A 25,276-nucleotide genomic window follows, 5' to 3' on the forward strand; every position below is an offset into this window, starting at 1 on the left:
AGTGGTAAGTTTAACATCCTATAATCAAATTATTTGAAGATCAAAACAGATTAAAAAGGATTTTCGCTGTAGCTTCTTGTCTGTACAATTTAACAATGCTACTGTTCCTCAGTTACAAATTTTATTTTTGTTCTTTAGAGTTCATTCAACGAGGCATTCAATGTTAGTTTCTAATGAAAGAACTTGCTCTTTCAAAAGCATGTAAAAGAAAAATAGATGTGGTCAGTCATCTAGAATGACACCAAGAACAAAGCAAAATCAGCCAAACAAAGTAAAACATAAAAAAGCAACAAGCAAACAATTAAAAGAGAAGCTTAAAAACAGCAGCAATAAAAATGGAAAAGGAAAAAAAAAAAAAGCAAAAACTAAGTTTGTGGTACATCTGATCATGCTACACAGTCACAGCTAATAATTCCACACTATTTAAATAGCCTGTGACAAAAGGACAGTTAACTATCTGAGAAATGCCAATCATCCTTAGCTAGAATGAGCCTACTGATTCAAGATCTAGTCTTAATCTCAGAATAAACAAGAGTAAAGGGGTCAAAATTACTAGCCTACCAATGACACTGTCAAGTGAAAATAAACTCCTCAGCACCACATTAATATCCATTAGTTTGTGAGTTATGGATTCAATATGCTAATACAGTAGGGAGACTGTAATCAGTGAAGCAAAACACACTATTTTCAACAGTGACAGTGCCAACCTTGTAGCAGGCCAATGAAAAACACTTTATCTGTGCTATGTCTGGAATTGCCACAAACATATACAAAATAAGATCATCACCATGACAACAGGCGAAAGGCTAAAGACATAGTCACCATCAGAGCAGTGGGGCCCTGTGGAGAAGGGACAGCCTTGCTCTATCCAAAGCTCCTCAGTTTGTTGATTAACTTGTTGATGAGCAAACTTGTTTACGACAAACCTGCTGAAATCCAACAGGCTTAAAAGAATGCCTGAGAGAAGCTCAGGGTGGCTTTGAAACTTCAGTATGTTGAAATTTCAGGATGGGTGCTCGCTCAGACCAAGGGTACCCTGTAGGCTAAACCAATGCTGGAATCCAGATCAGTGATTGTCATGGTTCTATGTTTTTTTGTTTTTGTTTTTGTTTTTTGTTTTTGGGTTCCAGTATTCCACATCAAAACATCATGTCGTGTACGGGGCATTAAAGTGTCACTGCCCCAATCCCAGCTACCTATCCCTGTACATTACAGCAGTCACGGGATCTGGCCCTTCCGGGTGGGGGGGCGCTCTCTTGCTGCCTGGCAGTGGGTGCTGGAGGTGCTTTCCTAGCCGTTCCAAGCTTTTCAAGTTTGACTTAGTCCCGGGAACTCTCTCTCTCATCTCGTCTGATTTATTAATCCCAATTTCAATTAAATTGTATATATTGTGTTATCTTGTATTCCAATATTATAGTAAAATAAGTTTTCCTCCATAGATTGTTGCCGCTGCTCTTTTCCTCCCTTCCTTCCTTCCCATTTTTTTGTGGGACTGGAGTGAGGGGGGAGGGCAGAGGCCTGTCGCCCCTGTCACGGACATAGATTGATCTGGTCAACTCCATGACAGTGATCTCTTTCTCTGTCCATTTCTCTTTCTGTCTCTTGCCAATTCTTCACTTTCTTTTCTTTCTTTTTCCATCAAAAAGTTGTAAAGTAATGCAAGCCTTACTTCGATTTCTTATAAAGTTGCAAAGTTTATGTGCACAGCTTAGAAAGATACAATTGTAAGAATACCAATACTTTTAAGATAATTGTAGTACAGAGATTCTCATTAAAATTGATGATTGTGTTCGGAACTTGAGTGCCAGCTTCACCTTAATCTACCCAGAGGGAATTTGAGAATCTGGTCACCCCTCCTCACCCCTCCCTCTTTTAACAGACGGGATGTGACAAACCTAAAGAGGGAAAAGCTGTAAGAGAGTCTTGCTGTGAAATGGGAAAAAACTAAATATGCATTTCATGAAGACATTCAAATACCAAGTTCAGCAGAAGTAATACACGTTACAGCATAATAATTAAAGTCATATTTTTGAGTGATAAAATCTTGCAATAAATAAAGCCAGAATGGTGCTGGTGGAGAAACAGTGCTGCAGTGTGTCTTGCTAATTGAACAGCTATAGCTATAGCCAGAGTTTGAACTCATAATTTCTTTCTGCCTGGGCTGCTAGATGTCATGTCTGTAGAGAAACATTAAAAGGAACATCTCTATTACATATACAGCACATGGACCAGTATTAACAAACTGTACAACATGAAATGGTCAAAAGACATGCAAATAAACCCAAGCTACCAATTTATTTTTAGATTTTCATTTCTATCTTTTTATTATACTATATATATTATATTATACTATATATTATATTATTATAATATAATATATACATAGTAAATATATATATTATATTATATTATTATACTATATATGTAATATTTGTATTTAGAGATATAGAGATGTGGCAACAGCAGTAATTAATAACATAGACATAATATAGGTATTACACTGCTATGCCTCACAGGATTTAACATGAAATCCTATGAAAATTCCACTTAAGTGAGCAAACTAAATATTCAGAATAGTTCCAAACAAATATAAAAGAAATCTCTCTGCAGTACGTCTATAGAAATGAATAGTAACTGTTCCTTTTTTTCTGCTTTCTTGTAAATAAAATAAAAACATAGCATTACAATAGTAACTACAATATTATCCTGCATAACGTTTCACAGATCTTTCAAAAAATTGCCTCCAAAACTCAATTTATTATCCACAAAATTCAGTGACGTGCTCAGTAAGAAATCCTGCATCTTTACATTACATCATGTAAAATAGTAATACATAAATTTCACCATTACAGTGTTTCAACAGAAGTCCATTTCTATTAATGTAAAATGCTAGTTTAGCTGGTGGCCCTCAAATTATTGACTGGCAACATACATTAAGTTTGATATTATGCTATCCTATGAGGCAAATCAAGCAATAGAGGATAACATGTAATTGCTACACTTTCATCCAGTAAAGCTCTACCAGAACAATTAACCATCAACTGTCTCATAAGCTCCACAGACAATAATCAGATATTGAAGTACATCTGCATTTGCAGCAAAAGTCAATGCTTTTGTCATTCTTATGTGTATTCTTAACTGTATTATGTGGCTCCAAGATTTAAGGTGTGGAGAAACAATACAATAAGTTGTGCATATAACATATTTGTTCCTACTGATGCTTCCTAGACGAGTATTATTAAAATTTACTCTTGGAGATGATATATTAGAATATATTTAGTGTTTGATATATTAAACTATACTCAGTATTAACAATGTAACATGAAATATCAAATAGAGTAAATGCACACATATGCACACATATGTACACACACAATGAGTATTTTTACTTTTTGTAAAGTACATCTTAAAAGAGGAAATAAGAACTACTTACACCAGAATAGAAAGGCTCACCAGACACACAGATCACATCCTGCTCCTGGATCATCAATATATCTTTGGCTAAGTGCAGTCGCACTTTGAAAGGCTCCTGGTTACCATCCTGCAGCAAACAAATCCCTGTCTTTGTCTTGAAAGGAATAAAGAAAAAAGTTTTCTCAGCATGCTCCAAATTTCAAAAAAGACAGACGATAAGTCTTAGTTGAGAGTTTGATACAGTTTGTGTTCATACTTCAATAAGTATCCAAAGCTATTACCAGTTACTGCTATGCATTTACTGTGCTTAGACTGAAAGAGAACAAATGGCTGTGGTTGTAATGAGCAGAGGTACGTTTTTCAATTATAAAGCCTAATTCAGTCAATGATGAATTTGTAACACATCTCTGGTTAGCTTTGGGGTAGCTCTGGTTATACTCTCCATCTCTGGATTAAATGATGACAGCTCACTTGGATACAAAATCAAAACTGCTGTTTCTGCGCGCTGCACCTTTTTTGGCACAAAAAGACATACAACTGTATAACATCTCCAAACTAACCACTAAGCACTAACAGCCTATGTGAACCTGTTCTGGGCTTTTCCCAAAGCGCAAGCACATCAACTTACAGTACTTTTCAATGACAATACTGAAGTTAAGAGACAACAGGATCAAGGAATATAACTCCCTCCAATAACTTAATTCCCACTTCACTTCTGTATTCTGTATTTACAGCTACAGGTCAGGAATTCCATAGGATTCTCCTGTATAAAATATATGGCTTTTGAACAACTTAACAGAATCCTTGTCAGCACATATTGGTGCAACTTTTGGGATTCTATCTATAAGAGATAAGAGCAGTGAAAAAATCTGCAGGTGGAAGCACACACAGTATTAGCAGAATGTCCTTGAAGGCTGTATTGAAATTAGCATAAATGGACAAGTTGCTAGGACATTTTTGTATGAGAAATTTATTTACATATTATGTAAAAATTAGCAATTTAACACAGAATTTGCCTTTATCGTATAACTACAAGTACTTGCATAGACACAAGTATATATGTAATTATGCATATATCTCAGAAAACATTTTTTAGTTGAAAATGGTTTTAAATCTTAGGCTCATCAATGCCAGTAACAGAGCTTATGTTTTCTTCATTCGGGTCAGATTTTAATCCACGGGCTGTAGAAAGTTGACTTGAGAGAAGATCAAGGACACAAGTCTTGCGGTGAACTTTCTCTGCCAAGGTTGACCTGGCTGAATCTAAGGGCTCTTTCTCAGACAAGAGTTTAAAAGAGCGTTTCGAAGATCTCCCCATAGTAAGCTCTGATACCCTAGATCTATAGCATGAAGAGAAAAAACAGAAATACAGAACTGACAGTAGGCAACTGTAAGAAGGAAAGCTTAAATTATTCCTACAAGGTGCTAAAAGAGGTAGGAAGGTCAAGAACAATCTTTAAATAGTTTTATATAATCTCCCCTGATGAACTGCTCTTTTACTTCGGCTCCATGCTCAATACTCAAAAAAATGTTTTCTCTGAGGGACAGGCAGCAAAACTGTATAATTTACTCAAATCTTTGAAATATTTTATTCAAGTAACAAAAACAAAAGGGTTTTGAACACTAAACTCACACTAAAGGTAGTGGGTGCTCTGATTATACAGACTTGTTTTAGTATTTATGTGTCATTTTTGTAACAGGATGGGATAGAAAAGGCTTGACATGGACAGACAAATTAAATAACTGGATCAGCAAAAAGAGTTAAGTTTTCAGTACCAATGAAAAACTCCCTCATAGAACACATATAAAATATTAGAAAATAAAAATAAAGAGATGGTAATATAGTTAAATTAAATTGCACAATTCCTTCTCTTCATAACTTTGCTTTATAGACTCAGAGGGATCTTCCTTGTATGGAGTTGTGAAGTAAGCAGTAAACAACTATGGTCAAACAAAATAGATAAGCCCACAAACACACACCGTTTATAAAACACCTTTCTCCCATAGTAAACGTTAGCAAACATGCTCTCCCTCATCCCCTGGATAAATGGCAATGGGATAAATTCTGACTTTAATATACTGGTTTTAGTAGCACTGCCTTACTTGACTGCACATTTCTGATTTGGTCTATTACCCTATAAAGTCTCAAAAGAATCTTTCTGCACAAAGCTAAGGGGCTTCTTTGTGGGAATTAAGAGGCACATAACCATAGCAGGCACAATTAGGCATTAGAAAAAAATTTAAAATTCAAGTCAGTTTCCAAATGCGTGTGGGCTGAGTTTATTCAGTCTGAACAAAGGAAACCAAGCTTGGGAACAGCAAAACATTTTGGCTCTTGGAAAGATTGATTTGCACATTCAGGCATCTTACTTACATCAGACACTCTAAAATGCAATGAACCACTTCACTGTTGTTGGGCTTTATGAAAGCTGGTTTATGATACAGTTCAAAATTAAAGCTTCAATTATGCTATGTCCTTCCCTATGTTATCTGAGAGCAGCATAAACAACTATATAAAGGATAAGATCCTAGGAGATGATGCTAAAAATCCAATTCAGTTTCATTAGATAAGCTCAAGACAATTCTGTAAGAACTACATTTATTTTTTTCATTGTTCTACTTATATCTCTTGACATTTCTTTTTTCTTCCTTTTTTTTTTTTTTCCCTCCCACCTTAAAGCATCCACTAAACTGAATCAAATAAGGAGGCAAATTCCTGCATCTTTATACTGAGCTGCAACTTAGTGAAGTTTTTCTGCACATATGTTTTCATGTAAAATCACAGTGCACATCAGCACCTTTTATCCACACAGCATGCAGAAAAATTAACCTGGCTGGAAGATCAGGAGGGCTGTCTTGTCTATACCCCCACAGTCTCTTGCATGTGCCAAGGCTGTGGCTGATGTCAGCTTCTGTTCCCTTGACTAACTTTTATGAGATTCCACAAGAGGGTGCGCCAAAAATTTTCCCTTCAAGGCTTTTATATTTCACTGCCAGAGGGTCCTGCCCTGCCCTGACTTACAGCGATAAAATAGCATATGTCATGTCAGCTGAGCTACTGTAACTGTCAATGTGAGGTCAGGCAAAGCATCCTCTCCTGCTCAAATGTATGATAAACTGCACTGCATTGAAACAGACATGGAAAAAGGAGTGTAGTTCAGCTGCTAACATTTTGTTATGCCAGTACACCTTGACTGCCCATGTGAGTGAGCCCAAACTGCTCACTCAAAATGCTTTTATTTCTTCCTATTTTCTTCATCCTATTTGTAGAATTAGGCACCTGTTATAAAGAGGGCAAGAAAAATGAGTGTTACAAGCTGCATGTGTTTATGAAGTCTGCAAGGCAGGGTATGGAAGGGATAGGGAAGTAATAAACAGTGATGAAAGAATGAGGTTTTGTATGAGAGAGCAGTTAGTGACTTCAAGCAAAAGCAATGAAGAAGATAAAGGTGTCTTCCTTCCTAAGTGACAGATGCAGTGAATTCTGCACCTCCACTGTATTGTCTCTGCCATTGGATGCCACTTACTTTTTAGCTCAATTACAAAGGATCACTGCTTCGGTAAGAGATGATGTCGTTGGTACAAGTTTAGAAACTGCCTGCTGTTTCTGAACTAACGTTATTATGAGAGGAGCTGAAAACAGATCCATCCATGCTTTGCAATACCACTGTGTGTTGAACTTTCTGTTTCAGAACACTGCTGGAGAATGGCGTAACATAGCAGAGCCCTCAAAGCAGGATACTTCTACAAAGAATATGGCCACACTCAGATGATTACCAGCAACAAGGCATTGAAAAAGGTGTTTCAAAAATCTTTTTCCATTATACTCTGATTTATTCCACATAGCCATATTGGTTGTGCATAAAATCAAGTCCTGATATCTTTCCTAAAAAGAATTTATAAATTCTTACAGATTATAAAATTTTTGCTGTAATATATATGGCCTTCACAAATATTTAGAAATTAATTTCAGAAGAAATATATACAAAAGAGAGCTCCAGTTCGGCCTGGAGAAGAGGATAAGAAGCAGTGGGCACAAACTGGAACACAGGATGTTCCCTCAGAGCACCAGGAGCACTTCTGTGCTGTGCAGGTGACGGAGCGCTGGCACAGGCTGCCCAGAGGCTGTGTGTGGGCTCTGCTCCTCAGAGACCTTCAGCAGCTGCCTGGATGTGGGCCTGGACCCCTGCTCTGGTGCCCCTGATAGAGTGGGATTAGACCCAATGGACCCAGAGGGCACTGCCAGCCTCAGCCATTCTGTGATTCTGTTAAAACTATGGTTTGTACATTTTGGCTAGCAGAATGGTCTCTACTAAAGGTATACCAAAATAAATAAGGTTACACATTGGTTTCAGAGTCATTTCCCTGCAGGACATCAAACATATCAATATGTTTTTCATCAATACCTTTTAATTTACCTGGCCTAAATAAGGCTACTGACAGATTTACTGTTAAATAATTTCAATTTTCATTTATTATTATTATTATTATTAAGAATTTTAATCTTTTTTCTATAGTCCAAAGCTTTTCCAGGGTTTTGTTCCAGAGGAAATTTAATCAGTATTCCAATCCATCTTAGTTAATCTTCATTAGTTTTCAAGAGACTAATATATCTTTTGGTTAGGCTACTTTATCTATTGCTTTTGCCCTTTGGTAATAACGCAATTTAGTTTACTTTAATTCCTCCAGTTTCAGATCCTTTTTAAAAGACCTCGGCACCTCAGCAGATATCCAAGAATTCAGTCTGTGAAGCAATGGAAGAAAGGAAGAGGAAAAAAAAAATCTCTCAGTGATTTTTCTATACAGGATGACCTGGACTTTAATTTTCTCCTTTGGTTCCTGTCTTCCAAAGCATAACAAAACTCTGCAATTTAGTTTAAAGCCATAAAGAATCCGATACATGTAAGGATAATGGGTTGCAGAAACTGCCTTAAAAATGTATGCAGTTAACTTCAGAGGAATACCTACACATTGGGATGTTTATTTGAACAGAAGCTGACCTAAAGGCATACGGAGACATTCCTGTCACTGCTTTACAATGGCAAGTATAATAATCAAAAAGGAAAGTGAATCAGAGGCATAAGGGAGTGATGGCAATGAATACAAGAAGTAGAAATATGTGCCAGAACCACATAAAAGGCATTTTTTAAATGGTCCAGCTACTCATTCTGTAGGAGGAGTATTGCTAGCGTAGGTGAAAAACACACTGTCAAAAACTGGAACATAGCCCAGATATACAGGAATGTGTTCAGCCTGTCATTCAGAGTCTGTTCTACCAGGTACCAATATTTTTCAATCCAGAGGATAACAAGTACTTTCCTGCACATGAATTCTATACTTCAACCCAAGATAACTGAAGAAAACAGAGAATTTGGGCTCCGTCTTCTTTTTCTTTGATTTGTCAGGTCTGAGTATTTAGCCATGGCATTCTTGATAAGTGTTTTCTCAAAAGAATGAAGTCTTACAGAGAATTTTCTTTGTTTCACATAATCTGATTAATTCTATATGTAAATTAGACATTTAGAAAATGTCTATATATGCATATACAATTATACAAATGTACATATGAGTTTCTTTCTGAACTAAGGCAAAATTGTAGAAAGAAACCTTTCATTTTCTGACACTATAAATGAATGCTTTTTAATACCTGGATTGCTAATGGACTTACTAGGAGTAGATTAGGTAATTACAATTCAGGTCAAGAGATAGGACCATATAAAACAAAGGCTACTCTGCATGTTTCTTCAAATTTACTATGTTCATTAACATTTCTATAGGCATCAAAAAATGTCCATCATTTTCCATCTTGTGATTTTGGGATAAAATTATGATTTGAAGCTGGATTTAAAAAATATAAATACAAAAACTGTAGTATTAGTCAGAGACTGAATTTTTCTTCTAAGCAACAATTTTTAGAATGTAGAAAAAGGTCAAGTGAATTGAGGTCAGAGTTTAAAGAACTCAGTGACTCTATGACTTACACTCTTGAGAAGTTCAGCAAGCTCTGGATAAAGGATAAAAGTGGAGATGGATAGTCTTACGGCTTGGAAATTGTTGAATAAGTTGATTAAAAAAATGTTTTACAAGAATCAGTACAACTCATACATCTGATGATCAGTGAAGGAAAAGAGTATGAAATCCAGAATAACCCTTTAGAAAAAAAAAAATTATGTGTATGTGCAAAATCTCCTTTTTTGAATTGTTCAACATAGAATAATTTTCTTGAAGAAAAAACTCATTTCAGGATGCCTTGAAAAGAAGCACAGTCTACAGATGAGATTATTCAGCAGAAAGTAATCATCAGAATCATATTGAGATTGACACCCAACTGCATCTATCTTCTAAGCTCTTATTATAATCAGTGAAGAGCTCATTGTGGTCACTAAAGCTCAGAGAGCAATTGAGCTGATTATCAGGTTTGGGATGAATTGGTCACTAAGCTCCACTGACTGTAAGACCTGCATTAGGAACTTAGCTTCAAACTGTAAATAGGAAAGACAATTTCAGCACTCTAATCTCAAATCAAAATCCTGTTAGATGCTGAAGGTGGTGTTACAGTGAGTGTCTGCTACAAGCAAAAGCAGAACAAACAAATGAGGCTTTCTACTGACAGATAGGAGCAGCCTCATGTTCGCAGGCTCTGCTCCTCACGAGCAACTTTAACCAAACTGGTAACTGCTGCAAAGGACCAGACAAGAGGATATAAACAATCCAGGTAGTTCTTGAGGTGCACTGTCGATAACTTCCTCCTCCAAGTGATAGGGGATCCACAAAAGAGAGGGATTCTGCTGGACCTCATACCAACAATGAAGAATTTGTTGGGAACATGAAGGTCAGAGACAGTCTTACCTGAAGAAGTCATGAAATGACAGAATTCAGGATCCTAAGGACAGGGAGGAAGATGAAAAGCAAGTTCACAACCCTGAACATCATGCACCTGAACAAGTAGACTTTGATCTTTTCAAGGATCTTCTTGGAAAAGATCCATGGAATAAGACTCATTGTGAGGCCACTAGTGATAATCTTTGATCACGGTGACTGGAAGAACAGCTTGAAGACTATAGGAAAGCAAATATCACTCCTATCTTCACGAAAGGCAAGAAGTAGCATCAAAGGAACTACAGGCTGGTCAGCCTCACCTTGATCCCTGGAAAGGTAACAGAACAACTAATCCTGGGAACCATTTCCAGAAACATGAAAGAAAGTGAACAGGAGGTACTCACTGTGGACGCACCATGGGGGAGTCATTCTTGACCACCTTGATGAACTTCTACCATGAAATGATTGACCTGGCAGATGTGGAAAGAACTGTGAATATTGTCTACCTGGACTTCAGCAAGACCTTTGAGACTGTCTCACATAACAGTGGGAGGAGACAAAGCCAGGGCAGTTTACTCAAATGAACCATAGTGCTATTCTATACCATGTGACACAGTACACAGTAATAAAAGCTGTGGGAAGGAGGAGGAAGAGTGAACATCTGGATGGACATCCACAGTTGCAGAGTCTGTCTTAACAAGTAACCATTAGGTGTGATGGAACCCTGCTTTCTTGGAAAAGGTTGAACATCTGACTGGGAATGGGAAGCAGTAAACGAATTCCTTGTCTTGTTTTGCTTGTGCACACAGCTTTTGCTTTACCTATTAAACTGTCTTAATACACAAGTTCTCACACTTAAACTTTCTAATTTTCTTCTGTGTTCCACTGTGGGAGAAGTGAGCAAGTAGCTGTGTGGTATTTGGCTGTTTACTGAATTTAACTCACATCAGTATTAGGAAAAATAGAGCTTGCCATGGGTACTATGATTAGTATGCCTTGTCTGTAGTGCATCTATGAGGAATATTTTGTTTTTATGCTAGTTGAAACTCAGTTCAAATCACTGCCATTAGTAAGGATGGGGATGAAAGTACCAGTGAGAAGTGTCTGAGTTTCACTTAGCATTTTGGGAGAGCTATCTCAGTTCTTCTGAAGTGGTGGTGGTGATTACATGTCTCTGGAGAATTGGGAAAAAAGAGCATTAAGATATTCAGTAGAAAGGAAACAAAGAGGGGAAGAAGAGGAAGGCTTCGTGATAACCTTTACCTTCATTCTCAAAAACTGCCTCGTAAGTATAGTGGCATACAAGATCAGTGACTACTTTTCTCAGATACATAGATTAATTGAGAAACTGATGCAACTAGGGAAGTACAGAAAGGAAGGCTGAAAGTCGTAAATGTACTGACTAGATAACCAATCAAATAAAAGTACTGTGAAACAAAGACTAGAGCTATTTTATGTTTCTTGTCAGTAGTTGAAATAAAATAATAACAAAGCTTTTGTGATTGCATACAAAATACAGCTCGGAGAGATTAAACTGCTGCTGAAGATGTACCAGTGGAACAAAATTATAAGTTCATTAAGGAGGCAGTGCCACGATGGTACTTTAGTCTCTATCATCACTTTCACAAGAAACTCAAAGATAAAATCTTGGCTGAAAGATATTTTGGAATTGAAATACTTGACAGAATGGAATATTACATCTCATATTGAACTCATAATTAAAATCTATATTAACTGATTAATAGAACTGGATGGCACAAGTCAAAGGAAACTGTCCACATAGCGGAGCAAAAACCCCAAACCCTTCTGGAAACCAAGTAAATGAAAAATACAACTGTTAGGTAATGTGATAAAACCTTGTCTGTGTGCACAAAGTTATACAGACAACAGATGGTGGGAGCCTGAGTAACACCCTGCCTGGCTAATCCAGGCCCATCACAGAGGCCATCAGCCTATCAAAGTTCCACTTCCACAAGCTAGGGAAGCACACAGACAGGAAGGTGGAAACCCAAAATAAGGACTCAGAGGAAGGGACACTCTATCTGATCCACTCCCAGTGTTGTCCTGGGAGAGCTCCAGCCCCAGTATCTAGATGTAATGAATGTGATGAACCCACTGGGACAGGTTCCTCGTGATGATACAATACCAGACTACCTTTGGGACTTAGAAGCTCCACTGTCTAGGGGTGTAAAATGTATTATCATAAAATCATAGAATTGTTTGAGTTGGAAGGGACTTTTAAAGGTCAACTAGTCCAACCTCCCTGCAATGAACAGAGACATCTGCAGCTAGATCAGGTTGCTCAGAGCCCCATCCAGCCTGACCTTGGATGTCTCCAGAGATGGGGCATCTACCATCTCACTAGGCAAGCTGTTTCAGTACCTCACCACCTTTATTATAAAAAACTTCCTTCTTATATCCAATCTATATATCCACTTTTTAGTTTGAAAACGTTTTCCTTTGTCCTATCACAACAGATCCTGCTAAAGAGTCTGTTCCCTTCCTTCTTATTGCCCTTCTTCAGATCCTGAAAGAAAGGGATGCAGCTCTAAATTGCACAGGACTTACTATGGAAATTTTAAAAAGGAGCCACGGGCAGAGAAAGAGAGGTATTTAAGTGATTTTGGGAGAAGGTAGATGGGCAAGGACATAAAGAGAGGTTGGCTGCATCTAAATAGGCCACTGGTCAGCACATCTATCTGGTCATATTCTGAGGAAACTTACTGAATTCCTTTGTAACTTTTTTCCTGGATGAGAGACTTCTTGTGTGTGTATTTGCAGGTGCCAGCAACTGAGGAGACTGGGCCCCAGGAGAAGCTATTGGGCAGGCTGCGTGATAAGCTCAGCTGCTGGAGCACCTACATTCTATGTATGCATACATAAGTATAATCTCTAATGAAAATCTATTTTGCTCAGCCAGAGAAGAAGCTTAGATGAGGCTGCTGATGCCATCTGTGTTTGTGCGAGTGCTTTGCGTGTTCTCACATAATTCAAATGGCTGGCCACATACATGCATATGTACATGTCTATTCATATATGCAGTGTTTATGTGTGCTCTGTGTGCATATGCCTAGTGGGTATATATCTTCACCCCCACTACTATTTGGATCTGGGGCTGCAGAACTGTGATGGCTACATGTCTCTTGGGCCATGAGAATACAGCTTGATATATTTTCCATGAACAACAACGAAAGTAGAGGATATCTTACAATGTTAGTGCTGAGGTTTTAGTTAAAAATTTAGCTAAACCTGTAAGCATAAGGCTACTGATGCTTTATTTGGTGAAAGTAGGTTAAAAGTCTATATTTTATTAACTTTGATTGGCTTGGGACACAAGATGTAGTTAGTTCATTGCAGCTTTAAGAATTTCTCAGAAGTGGCACCACTGATTCTGTGGCATAGACCTAATTTCACGCAAAGCAGATAAAATGGAGTTGAATCTACTTAATTTAATTTAATTAATTTAAAAGTTAGAAACGCTTGCTTAGATCAAGCATCTTTTATGGTGGGAGGCGTAACCCTGTCTTTCCAATGTCCATCATGGAAGCTCAAAAAAAAAAATTTTTAAAGACCTAAGTTTGAAATGAATGCCCAATTAGAAACCAAATACTGAATGAAACAGATCTGACAGTATACTTGCACTTTAAAGGCTAAGACATGACTCATATTCCAGGTCATCTCTGTGGCTGCTGTTGTCATTATTGCTGCTGGGCACTGAGCTAAGTTAATTGCTGCTAAGCAATCTCTACTAGGCTGCAGTTAAAGTAACAACACAAAATTCCTGTAAAGATAACGCATATCTGCTCCATAAATCAATTAAAAAGAAAAAAGCAAGAAAAAAAAGAAGAAATGTCTCTTTTACCCCAGGCAAATACTCTGGGATATACTGCATTACAGAATTTAGATTGCATATAAAGTCTGTCATACAGTATTGTGGGCAACCATCATGGTATCCTTTCCCAAAGACCAAATTCACTTTAATATTATTTTCTAATCTCAGTGCACTTTTCAGAAGGCTATCATGATTTCATAATCTTCAGCCTGCTCATATTCTCTTCCCCCAAGTAATTTACATCAATTTATTCTCAAGTCAAAATTGTTCTGGCATGTAGTTCTCTGACCTATAGTTATTCTCCTCCTTCCACTTCTATTTTTCATGGAATTATGGTCACTTATAAAGACATGACCACCTTCCTGATCACTGTTTCCTATTCTCAGTATGACGGCAACTGAATGATTTTTTTAATCTTAAAAATGACTTCACATTACAACATAATGTGGTGTAACTAAAGTTGTGTAAGCATATTGAAAAAAAATTGTCCACGGGAAACCATTGAGAAGATTTGCTGCACTTAATAACATATTCAAATATATCTTATTTACCTTCAAAGTTAGTAAAAATACAGGAAAAAAACAAAAACACTTCCTCCATCGTTTGTGGAGGGGAAATTGAATTACTTTATATTGATATTTTGAAACTATATACCTATACTATGTGAAAGTTACTCTCTTGTCTCATCAAATTAAAATTGAAGTACTTTTTGTTTGGGTCACTTTCATACCTTCCAATTTTTCCCTACCCTTTTCCCATACTCCTACATTTTGCCTTTGATTTTGTTGAACAGAGATAGATTTGGGACTCCACTGATGTTTTATTTCATGTACAGGCTTTCAAATATAAATGGTAAAGACTAAGGGCAAAGCTCACACAAAACGTAGATACCTGCACCCACATTGTGCCCAAAGAGGTAAATTGGAAGGGTCAAAGGTGAGGGGCGGTGATGAAAACACCTGGGAAAATGCTTTCATGTTCTATTACAGAGTCTGCCTGCCACCATGAAGCAATCAACTGAATAACTTACATCTGATTATATAATTCCTCACATTGCAGAAAAAGGGGGTAAAGGAGGGGCAGGGTGTGTTAGCATATAAAAAGGATTAAAAGTGCATTGATTTTGAATCTACTGTTGTTTGAAAAGAAAAATATCTGATCCTACCTCTTCGCAGGCGGTCCTGAAATCCATGTGCTATGACACAGCAAGTGATATTTGTCTAAAATAGAGAGAAAGAGTTCATTAGAATGAAAAAGATATTGCAAAACATAACTTATCTGTCTAAGCTGAACAACTGAACTAGCCTTTGTCAGGTCCAGATATAGTCATTCCTTAAAAAGAGAAATGATCAACGTTGCAAAAGGATTAGGAAGCGTAAGATGTTGTAAGTAATTTCTGCTCCTTATAAAGTACACAACTTGGTTTCACAGGGTATGATCAGAGATATTTTTCTGTTCCCACTATCTTGTCCCTCCCATGGGGCATTCAAATTTATTTTTCATATTGCAAAAACGAGTTTATTTTTCATTTCTTTTCAAAAGTAAGGGTGTACTGGAAAGTAACACTTCAGAAGGACACAGTTAAGAGTTGCTTTTCAGAATGTTCTTGCTCTCATGAAAGATTTTTTGTTTTTCTTTTCTCTCATAGCAAAAGAAACATCAGGAATCAATACCTTTGTCTCCCATTTTATTAACATACGTAACCTCTCCGTGGAATCCAGTTATCATTTAACAGTGTATCGGCTGCAGAAATATTTATGAGTTGAAAAAAAACAAATGTTAGAAAAGTTGGGGATATGAGTGAGGGCTGGCAAAATGTCATACCAAATCCTATTATTATTACTTTGCAAGAACTTTACCTGAAATATACTCATCCCAATGCACGCTTATTCATTCATTTATTTATGAGATAAAGCTACAACAGCTGGCTTTTATCAGAGGACCAGAACAGTGTCCTGCTCCTCATTCTACAATACAAATTCTCATCCTTCTGCATAAAACATTTCCAGGCAACACCTCCTGAGCAAAACAGACACTTCATTCAATGCCCTGAGATGCAAAACCTGTAACAAAATCCTACCCATCAAGTAGTCTGCTATTATTCTGAATGAATCACGTGCTTATGATTTTTTGTATAAATTTTCTACTCAAAAGCTTCAACCTAAGAACACAAGCTAAAATGAAATTTAAAAAAAAAACAAAACACATAATACAAAAATGCAAATCTTAATTAAAAATATCTTAATCTCTTAAGCATCTTAATTTGTTTTACTGTCTTGTACTTAGTTTTATTAAATCCAAGCGCACACACATGGCAATATTCTGTATTTACTGAGATTTGTCTGTTTTGCAGCCTGTGCACCAAGCCTATTTCTAACAGAGCTAGCCTATTTTGGCTAGGTTACAGCACATCATTGCTTCCTTGTCAGCCTTACAAGTGCACCAAGAATGAACAAACATCTATATTTTTAATTCTGCTCTCAAAATGCTCATGAAAGACAAGGTCACTATTACAATTTCAAAGGCTTTTCATTCTTGAGGGACAGTTATTATGAAATGAGTTTGTATTTTGTATTTTTTTTATAAACTCTCCCTCTCACAGCTGAGTAAGCTGAAATGGGAAGGAGGCTTTACTTCAAATATTTTGTGAACTTCTTAGCTTTCTAGAACCAGAAACTTTTGTATCTTTAAAATAAAAATTGGAGTGCTGCACAGTGTTATCCTTTTTTAGACCCTGACTATATCAAGTCAGTAACTTCTGCTACAGAAAAAAAGTGTCTCCAGTTACACTCTATTAATTCCTAAACGTCCTGCAATACTCAGGTAACACTGGTTCCACAATAACTGATGACTGCTCTGCAGTTACTTTTTAGTTACACTTGAATGCAAATCCTGTTAAACCCAGGCATTTTCCACAACTAAGTGATATTCTATCTTCATCTCTTTTGTTGTTTTCATGTATTATTGATGTATTTATGTATTCATTTAATAAATATTACTATATTACCATATAGAACCAAAGTCAGGAACTAAGATGATTCTACGTACAGCTGGTGACCCTAAATAAATTTTAATTTGCTCAGATAATTAGTGAATATAGTATGAATTTTCATATGAATATCAGCTTTACTGAAGAAAAAAAAAAAAAAAAAAAAAAGAAACAAAAAATCTTTTAAACATCTCAATCACTACAGTTATTCCAGCTAATCTAATATGCTGAATAATGTTATTTATGAAAATAAATTCTCTATCCTATGGCTTGAGAGATGTCATGGCAAACAAGCACTGACTTTCAGTGCTCTGTTTTGTCATTTTTGAGGACAGATCACAAATTATAAATACTGCCTCTCTCTATCTGCTAATATTTGGCAAGTCTACCTGCTGACAATTCTTTTCCCTTACGTGATATATTACACATACAAAAATTGATAATACAACAAATACCCTTCTGACATCCATTTCATACTGAAATAATTACTTCAGTTCTCAAGGAAGGTTACACACAATGCTTCACTGAATTACAGAAAGCTATGGGCTGCAAGGAATCTTAAATATCATCTAATTCCAATCCCCTATGACAGACAGGCACACCTTCCACTTGACTAGGTTACCCAAAGCCTCGTTCAGCCAGGTCTTGAATACTTACAGGCATGAAATATCCACAGTTTTTCAGAGCAACCTGGTCCAGTGCCTCACTATCTTCATAGTGAAAAATTCCTTTCTAATAGCTAATTTAAATCTACACTGTCTACACTCATCTAGTTTAAAATCATTATCCTTTGTTCTGTCACTATACTCTATGATAAAGAGTCCCTCCCCGGGTTTTCTAGATTCCTCCTTGAGGCTCCAGAATGCTGCTGTAAGGTCTCCCTGAAGTCTTTTCTTTGCTAGACTGAATAACCTCACTTAGCAGTCTTTTTTCACAGAAGAGGTGTTCTAGCCCTCTGATCATCTTCATGGCCCTCCTATGGACCCTCTTCAACAGGCCCATAGTCTTCTCAAACTGGAAGCTGAAGAATTGAACGCAGTACTCCAGATAGAGTCTCATGAGAGTAGAGTAGACAGGAAGAATCAACTCTTTCAATGTGCTGATCATGCTTCTTTTAATTCAGTCCAGGACATGGTTGGCTCTCTGACTTGCAAGTGCACATACATTTCCACATCATGAAAAGCTTTTCATCCATCAGGACCCTCAAATTCTTCTCAGGGTTGCTTTGAACAAGTTCTCTGCCCAGTCTGTATTTGGCTTGTGACTGCCCCAACCCAGGTGCAGGACCGGACTTATGGTTCTTGTTGACCTTGATGAGTTTCTCTTGGGACCACCTGCCAAGTCTGCCAGTGTCCCTTTGGATGGCATCCTTTACATACTGTATGGCAAATGAACCATGCAGCTTGATGTTTTCAACAAGTTTGCAGAATATGTACTCAATCCCACTACGCACATCACTGACAACAATAGTAAACTGTACCAGCCCCAATATAGACCCACCCAGGAAAACTGCTTGTCACCAATCTCCACTTGGTCTATCCATCAGAATCATCTATCTGTAATCTAGAGATAAGGATGTAGTGTTGGTTCAGTATCATGTGGTTTGCATAAGTCCAGGTAGACGGCAACAGTAACTCCTCTCTGCCGCAGAACACCAACACATTTTTCAGGCACTTCTTGACCTTAGTAAAGCCACGTTGACTGTCCCCAGTCATATCATTTTTTTTCTGTGTGCCTCAGCATAGCTTACAGTAGGATCTCTTGTTCCATGATCTTACCTGACATGGAGGTGAGAATAACTGCAATTCCTTGGGTTTTCTTTTTTCCCATTTTAAAAATGGAGGTTATGTTTCTCTTCTTCTTGTCACTGGGAACTTCACTGGACTGCCAAGAGCTTTCAAATACAATGGAGAGTGGTTTAGCATCTTCATCTGCCAGTTCCCTCACGATCACTAGATGCATGGATCTGTGCACCTTCAAGATCTTTATACATGGTCTTGAACCTCATCTCCTACAGTGGGCAGTTCTTCATTTTCCTGGTCCTCTGCCTTTGGATTCTGAGACTTCCTCTGGGAAAGATGTCTGGAGGTAGTTTTTCATGATTGATGATAAGATCTTCTAATATTAAAATGACGTCTAAGATGTGTATCTGGAACTACAGAATTCTCAGCACAAAACCACATTTCCCAAAGTTAGCGTACCTTTTTCACACATCACAAACTCAGTCACTAATCTCTGCAGCATGGCTTGCACTGTTTCTGTATAGCACTGTTTCCAACTGTTTCTTCGTTGTGGTACAGAGCGGAAATCAAGCCCATTCTCAAAGGGGGTTTTTTGCAGTCCATCAAGCAATTTTTTAACATTTGATATTTTGGAAACAGCACACAGCATCTAAGATTGCACAGTTCATGATCTCATACATCAGCTCAGAAACTTCATTGTTTCCTGTTTCCATGGAAGAACTCTCTAGGTTATTAAATTACAAGAATACATATAATGCATCACACAGACATTTTATGATGCTATGCTGGTAAAATATTTTAATGATTAGTAATTTTCTCCTTCTGTTATACACTATATATATATATATATGTGTATAGATACATATAAAACCAAGAAATCCAAGAAATTCTAAAACCAAAGCATTTTAAAAACAATAAACTGTGAAATCCACCACTGACTGATGTCTCTTGGCCTGCCTCTGGCTAACCTTGGCAATCTCCTTATCTTGAAATCATAGCCACACTTACCTGAGTATCTTTCCAACTCTCCAAAGAGCTTCCTTCAGTCTCACACAAACATATCAGCGCCCAAAGATACCTTCAGCATCAGTATTTCATTTTTCTTTTTGCCTCCCCATCCATAAATTGCTTTGGCACAAACTGTGCTCTTTAAGGTGAGGAAAAAAACACCTGTCTGTGGCTATGAAACGCTGACATGCAGAGGAAAAGTAGCAGTGTTGCGACAGGGTCTGGTGCACAAGTGTAGTGTGAAGCATGAGCAGTGTATATCATTCAAAGAGGAGTGACGGCTAAAAGAGAAAATGACACTTCCTCTGAAAAGCTTTGGGACCTGTAATCGAAGTTATCTACACAAGCATGCTTTAAAAAGTTACTTTTCTTCCTTTCTACTTGATTTGCAATCCATACTTCCTCTAAAACTGAGTTACCAAACTTATTTAGCTCATCTCTACTGATAGATGTCTAGGAAGCAGCACATGAATGACAGGTTGAGAACAGAATTTGACACCCTCTTGACAGAACAAGCAGTTATTCAATACCAAAGAAAGCATTTACTGAGCTGTAATATTATGGCATTTTTGTTCTAATGGGAAATCAATGGCTAAAACATAATGGCAAAGTTGAAGACTAAGACAGCCCTCAGAGACAAAGCTTCATTTAGGATAATGCATTGAGCACTTGAGTTATGCTCAGGTCTTCCTATAATAAATCAGGTTATACTCCTGTAGTGTGATAGATGCAATTTCACCATGACAGAACATTCCACTATTTTTAATAAAATAAGATAGCAAACCAAAAGAAAACTTCATGGATGCATGACAATGATAACAAACACTTTGTAAAGTCTTCATAAAGATACAAGCTAAACAGAGTACAACTGGAGCAGAAGTACAAAACAATTCTCAAGGTTACTGTTGCAAAGAACAGAATATTGTATCCAAAAATAACAAATTCGTGGAGAAAGATGTATTATCAAACACAACTGAATTTATCATGATACCACTGCAGCTTGCATAGTTCTTACTCACTTGGGATAAATCACATTATTTTTTTCTTGGAAAACTGAGTAAACAATTTTTTACTCCTCTTAATATTTACCTTCCTCAATTGGGGAGATCTGTCTGGTGGTTTGACTCTGAGAGCTGTCTGTCTGCATCTTCACAGAGTCTTGAACTCGGAAGAAGCTTATACAGAGACAGTCTACAGTCACAAGAATGTTCACTGTCTGAATTGCTTACTGGCAAGCAGACTAAAAACATGTTTCAAAGGCATAAATACCGCATCTTGCAACCAATTGTGACAGCTATTAACTAATAAACTACATGTTCACCTTTTAAAGTCCTTCTCCTGCCTTCATTGCTACCAAAATTGTCTATGCTCCACTTTCTGGAGATATTTGAATCAAATCTCATTTCTTTGTGCGCTGAGAAATGAAGTACATTTCTATGTAACTGTGCAGGGTGTTTTTAGAGAAATTTATTAAAATTTATTATTAATTATCTCTTATCCACAGCATAGCTGGTCCTTTCTGTTTTAAGGAAAAACAAAACAAAACAAAACACATGGGGAAACAGAGGCATTAGTTTAAATGCAAATTTCACAAACTCTTCTCTATTCTGGACAGCTTGCAACAAAATGTTTTGGGCTGGTACAGTTTTCTGATCCATGTACACAGCACAGGAATCCAAAGGAACCATTTAGTAACCACAGGCAGACAACATATTCCGTTATTTTTTTCCAGGCTACTTCCATTATATTTCATTTGAAAACAGAGTTACTTACAGTCAGTTAACATAATGTATTTAGTCATTTACTGTAGTAGCATATTGGACCCATCTGTTGAAAAATTTGTCCATAAGCTGGGAATGTATTCCCAATACCCAAACACATCCTTACTTCTCTCACAGAATGCAATACACAAGGAGAAATCATTCAGAATTTTAGCTTCCATGAATTAATTCATACTGAAAGATAGTCAGAAACCTGGAGATCTGGAATACATTACACATACTTCATCTACCCAGTAGTTCAAAGAACAAGGCAAAGTTTCAACTGAGCAAAGACATGCACTTTTTTCTTTTTTCTTTTTTTTTTCTTTTCTTTTTTTTTTTTTTTTTTGCCAGTGAGCAGCATAAATATCTGACAAAGCTTTTCGACAAAATGTCCAGCTCTCAGCAAAGCACATGCTTCAAAAGAATTGAAGCTGGCAATTAGCAGCTAACAAGGTTTCTAAATGTTTAATTCCCATTACCATAATTAAGAATTATATTTACTTCCTAGTCATAATTTATTGTTTTAATTGCAAGCATTCGTAATCCACAAGCACAGTTACGGAGGATTCAAAATTAAGTGGGCCTCATGGCAGTATTAACTGAATGAAGTTATACTGGACTCACGGTTATACATTCCAGTATTATTTACATCAAAAGTTATCTGGTGTCCCACATCTACGTGTAATGCAGGCAAGTTATGGCTTGGCAAATGCAAACTGATGGAAATGGCAAAAATAAAAAGAACAATGCAACACATGATCTTTCACCGGTAAAAAAGCAGTACTATGGGAGAATCATTTGAAAATGGCAAGATTAAATGTCAATGGACTGCTACTGCATGTTTTTTTGGGAGGAATGCTCTACAACAAGCTTGGACAGGAAACTTTGGCTCTGTATTAAAGCCTGGAATGTTGCTCAGAAAAAAACTAAATGTTCCTTCACTTTTCCACAGTGTTATCTTTTGATGATTCTCCATAATTATCTGAATACAATAATGTATTTAATTTTGAACAGATGTAGCACAGATACCAGAGGCCCAAATGAGGATAAATATCCACATATTCTAAGCTTCTCTGAAGGCAGTACAAACTGTTACATAATTTAGGTCAATTTCCCAGTTTTACCAAAATAACTGTGCTTCCTATCCAAGACAAACAGAAGTTCTCTGACTATCTGCTATTGCAGTCTGCTTTTTTCCTGTGTTACCTCTCAACACAGAGCTTCCTAATAAAAGAGATACTGGCAATTCCTTTGCCATGGCAATTGATTCCCAGTCAAATATAAATTTCATGTCTCTGGCATTATGCCTAATGCAAATAGTTTGGAGTGAGACATTCAATATCGCGTTGCATCTTTTCATTTCATTTAAGTTAAAAAATCAAAAACGCATTGTGCCAATCTCCTAGGAGAGGTAAGGAAATCAATTATCAATTGTAAAGACTTAGGAGGTTTTGTTTGGCAGGATTCTTGGGAATTGCTTGAAGAGCTAAGTTTAAGAAAGGAATGTTTGCACTTCTGAAATTTAGCATGTTTTTTCAAATTCACGAGAAGGTAAGATAATGCTTAATAGAAAACTCACAATTTAATATAAGTTTTGCCTGTGTCTTAGCCTATATTTAATACATTTAGTCAACATGGTAATTTTATTCTCTTAAGCTTTGACTTTCATTAAATGGAAATAAAATAATACCACATTTATTTGGGATTTTTCAGATTCTGTATAAATATCTGACATATATATTTACACCCCTATATAACAGATAAAAAGATTCAAGTTTATTTCAGAAGCTCTTAAATGGGAAAAAAATATTTCACAGTGAAACCTGTGAAATCTGCATTCCCTCCACATACTACATTGCAAAAATCATGCTTAAAAATCAAAATAATAATATATAATTAATAACAGTAAGCAAAATCAGACTATGTGAAGGAGGGACACAATGCCAGAAGTAGTACAGAAGTTATTCATTTTATCAGCTGAAAGTTTTGATTCCAGTAAACATTTGTAGAAAGCTGCACATATTAGCATTTTGTTAATTGACTGATAAGATTTCCACATAAAAACAAAAACGCAAAACAAGATTTCTCAACAGGTTTGGCATTCTTTCTCTTTATATGCAACTGTTTGAATCACAGTCTCTGGCATACATTGATAGAGATTGAACTAACAAGGTAAGCACGACTGAAAGAAATTCAATTTAAAAAAATTCAAAAGATAAAGTCCATTGAAAATGAAATGACCAGCCATTTTAAACTTCCCCAGAAAAATAAATGAATAAATAAATAGAAATAAAAATCCAAGTTTCATTTGAAACTTCATAACCTAAATAGCATTTACCTTTCTTCGTTTTTGAAGGAGTAAACATTGTTTGACTCAACTAATCACCAAAACTTTTTCATGTTACTTTACCATCTCTTTTTATGAAATAATTCAGAGTCCAAGAAAGAACATTCCTATTCAAAATTCACGAGGTCAAAACACTGTCTGACATATTTTAAATTACCAGACTATAGATCACACAGTGCAATCAACACACAATTTTTTTGAGATAGAGTGGTAGTAGGGTTTTAAAATCTTTTCTTGTCACATCTGTAAGTGTGAATAAAAATTCTGTACCAAATTTGTGTCATAAGCGTCTACCTGGCCCAAACAAAAGAGGATACCTCATACCTGTTGAGAAGGTATGTCAAATGCAGCATTGAAAGGCACTGGGCTTTACTAGTCTTTTCCTTAGAGATGGTAGCAATAAACAAGATAATCCAGTAAAAAGCCTGGCATCAATTAACTTTCAGTGATTGTTTGATATTTGGAGCTTTCTTTTGAGTTGGCATTTACTGTCATCTCTATTTTTGCAATTGATAGTTTTACTATAATTTGGAAATGGAATTCAGGTATTCAGGAGTAGAAAAATTAGGGGAATAAGCCTGGAAGCTAAGGAGGGAGATGGGCGGATCGCATGAGAGTACATTAGATCAATACATGTTGGTGGAATAGAAGAAACCAGTTATTCTTGCTTTTGTCAAATCAATATTCTTTGCTGGCATACTCATCTTTAATGACTGAACTCAAATATCAAAAGTAACTTTAATTAAAAAAAAAAAAAAAAAAAAAAAAAAGTAGAGAAGTCCATCTTCATGGAAGACTGTAAGAGCCAAAAGCTCAGGCTTCTTATTTACGTAGGCTAAGAAATCTTGAGACTGGGACTCAGCCCAGAGAAATTTTCTGTCACTTATTCTGTTGGGTCATTGATCTTTAATGTCAATAACTTTTTTTATAGTTGTTTTTTTTTTTTGTTCTTCTAACATATGAACTTAAGAGGTTTTCCATAAATAATCAAGTTAATCACATGAATAATTTGGAAAAAATAAAAACAATAACAGAGGTCAACTTAAAGTAATACAATTAAAGCACCATTACACAGCTTCAGGTTGAAGTCAGAACTGCAACTCAGCTTCTGTTACCAGACCCCATATTCAACAGTGGCTTTCCTATCCAAGAATTCCTATGACAAGTATTCACACACAGTGAATACTCACCACTAAAATCATTAAAATCACCATTTGTTTGCCATCTCTGATGAAACCATAGATGCATTACAGAGAACTCCCAAGGATTGTTGACATTGCTACTCCAGTATCATATCTGCAAAGTCACTTATAAAGACAGTATCTACCATTAGAACATTGATTTTCCTCAGGTTAAGAGAAA

General features: G+C 36.5%; 1 protein-coding gene across 1 annotated transcript in view; it reads right to left on the reverse strand.

The window, feature by feature from the left end:
* SNTG1 (syntrophin gamma 1) overlaps positions 1-25,276 on the reverse strand; it is a 164,557-nt gene that overhangs the window by 133,264 nt on the left and 6,017 nt on the right. Inside the window, exons 2-3 of the mRNA XM_042840046.1 lie at positions 15,231-15,285; positions 3,434-3,568 (exon numbers count right to left, since the gene is read on the reverse strand). Coding sequence (XP_042695980.1) covers positions 3,434-3,568; positions 15,231-15,257 — 162 coding nt within the window. The 5' untranslated portion in view covers positions 15,258-15,285. The remainder of the gene's footprint in view (positions 1-3,433; positions 3,569-15,230; positions 15,286-25,276) is intronic.

This window comes from Centrocercus urophasianus, unplaced genomic scaffold (assembly GCF_019232065.1).
Source record: "Centrocercus urophasianus isolate 14NV4802_14NV808 unplaced genomic scaffold, USGS_Curo_1.0 seq_11, whole genome shotgun sequence".
NCBI classification, from domain to species: domain Eukaryota; kingdom Metazoa; phylum Chordata; class Aves; order Galliformes; family Phasianidae; genus Centrocercus; species Centrocercus urophasianus.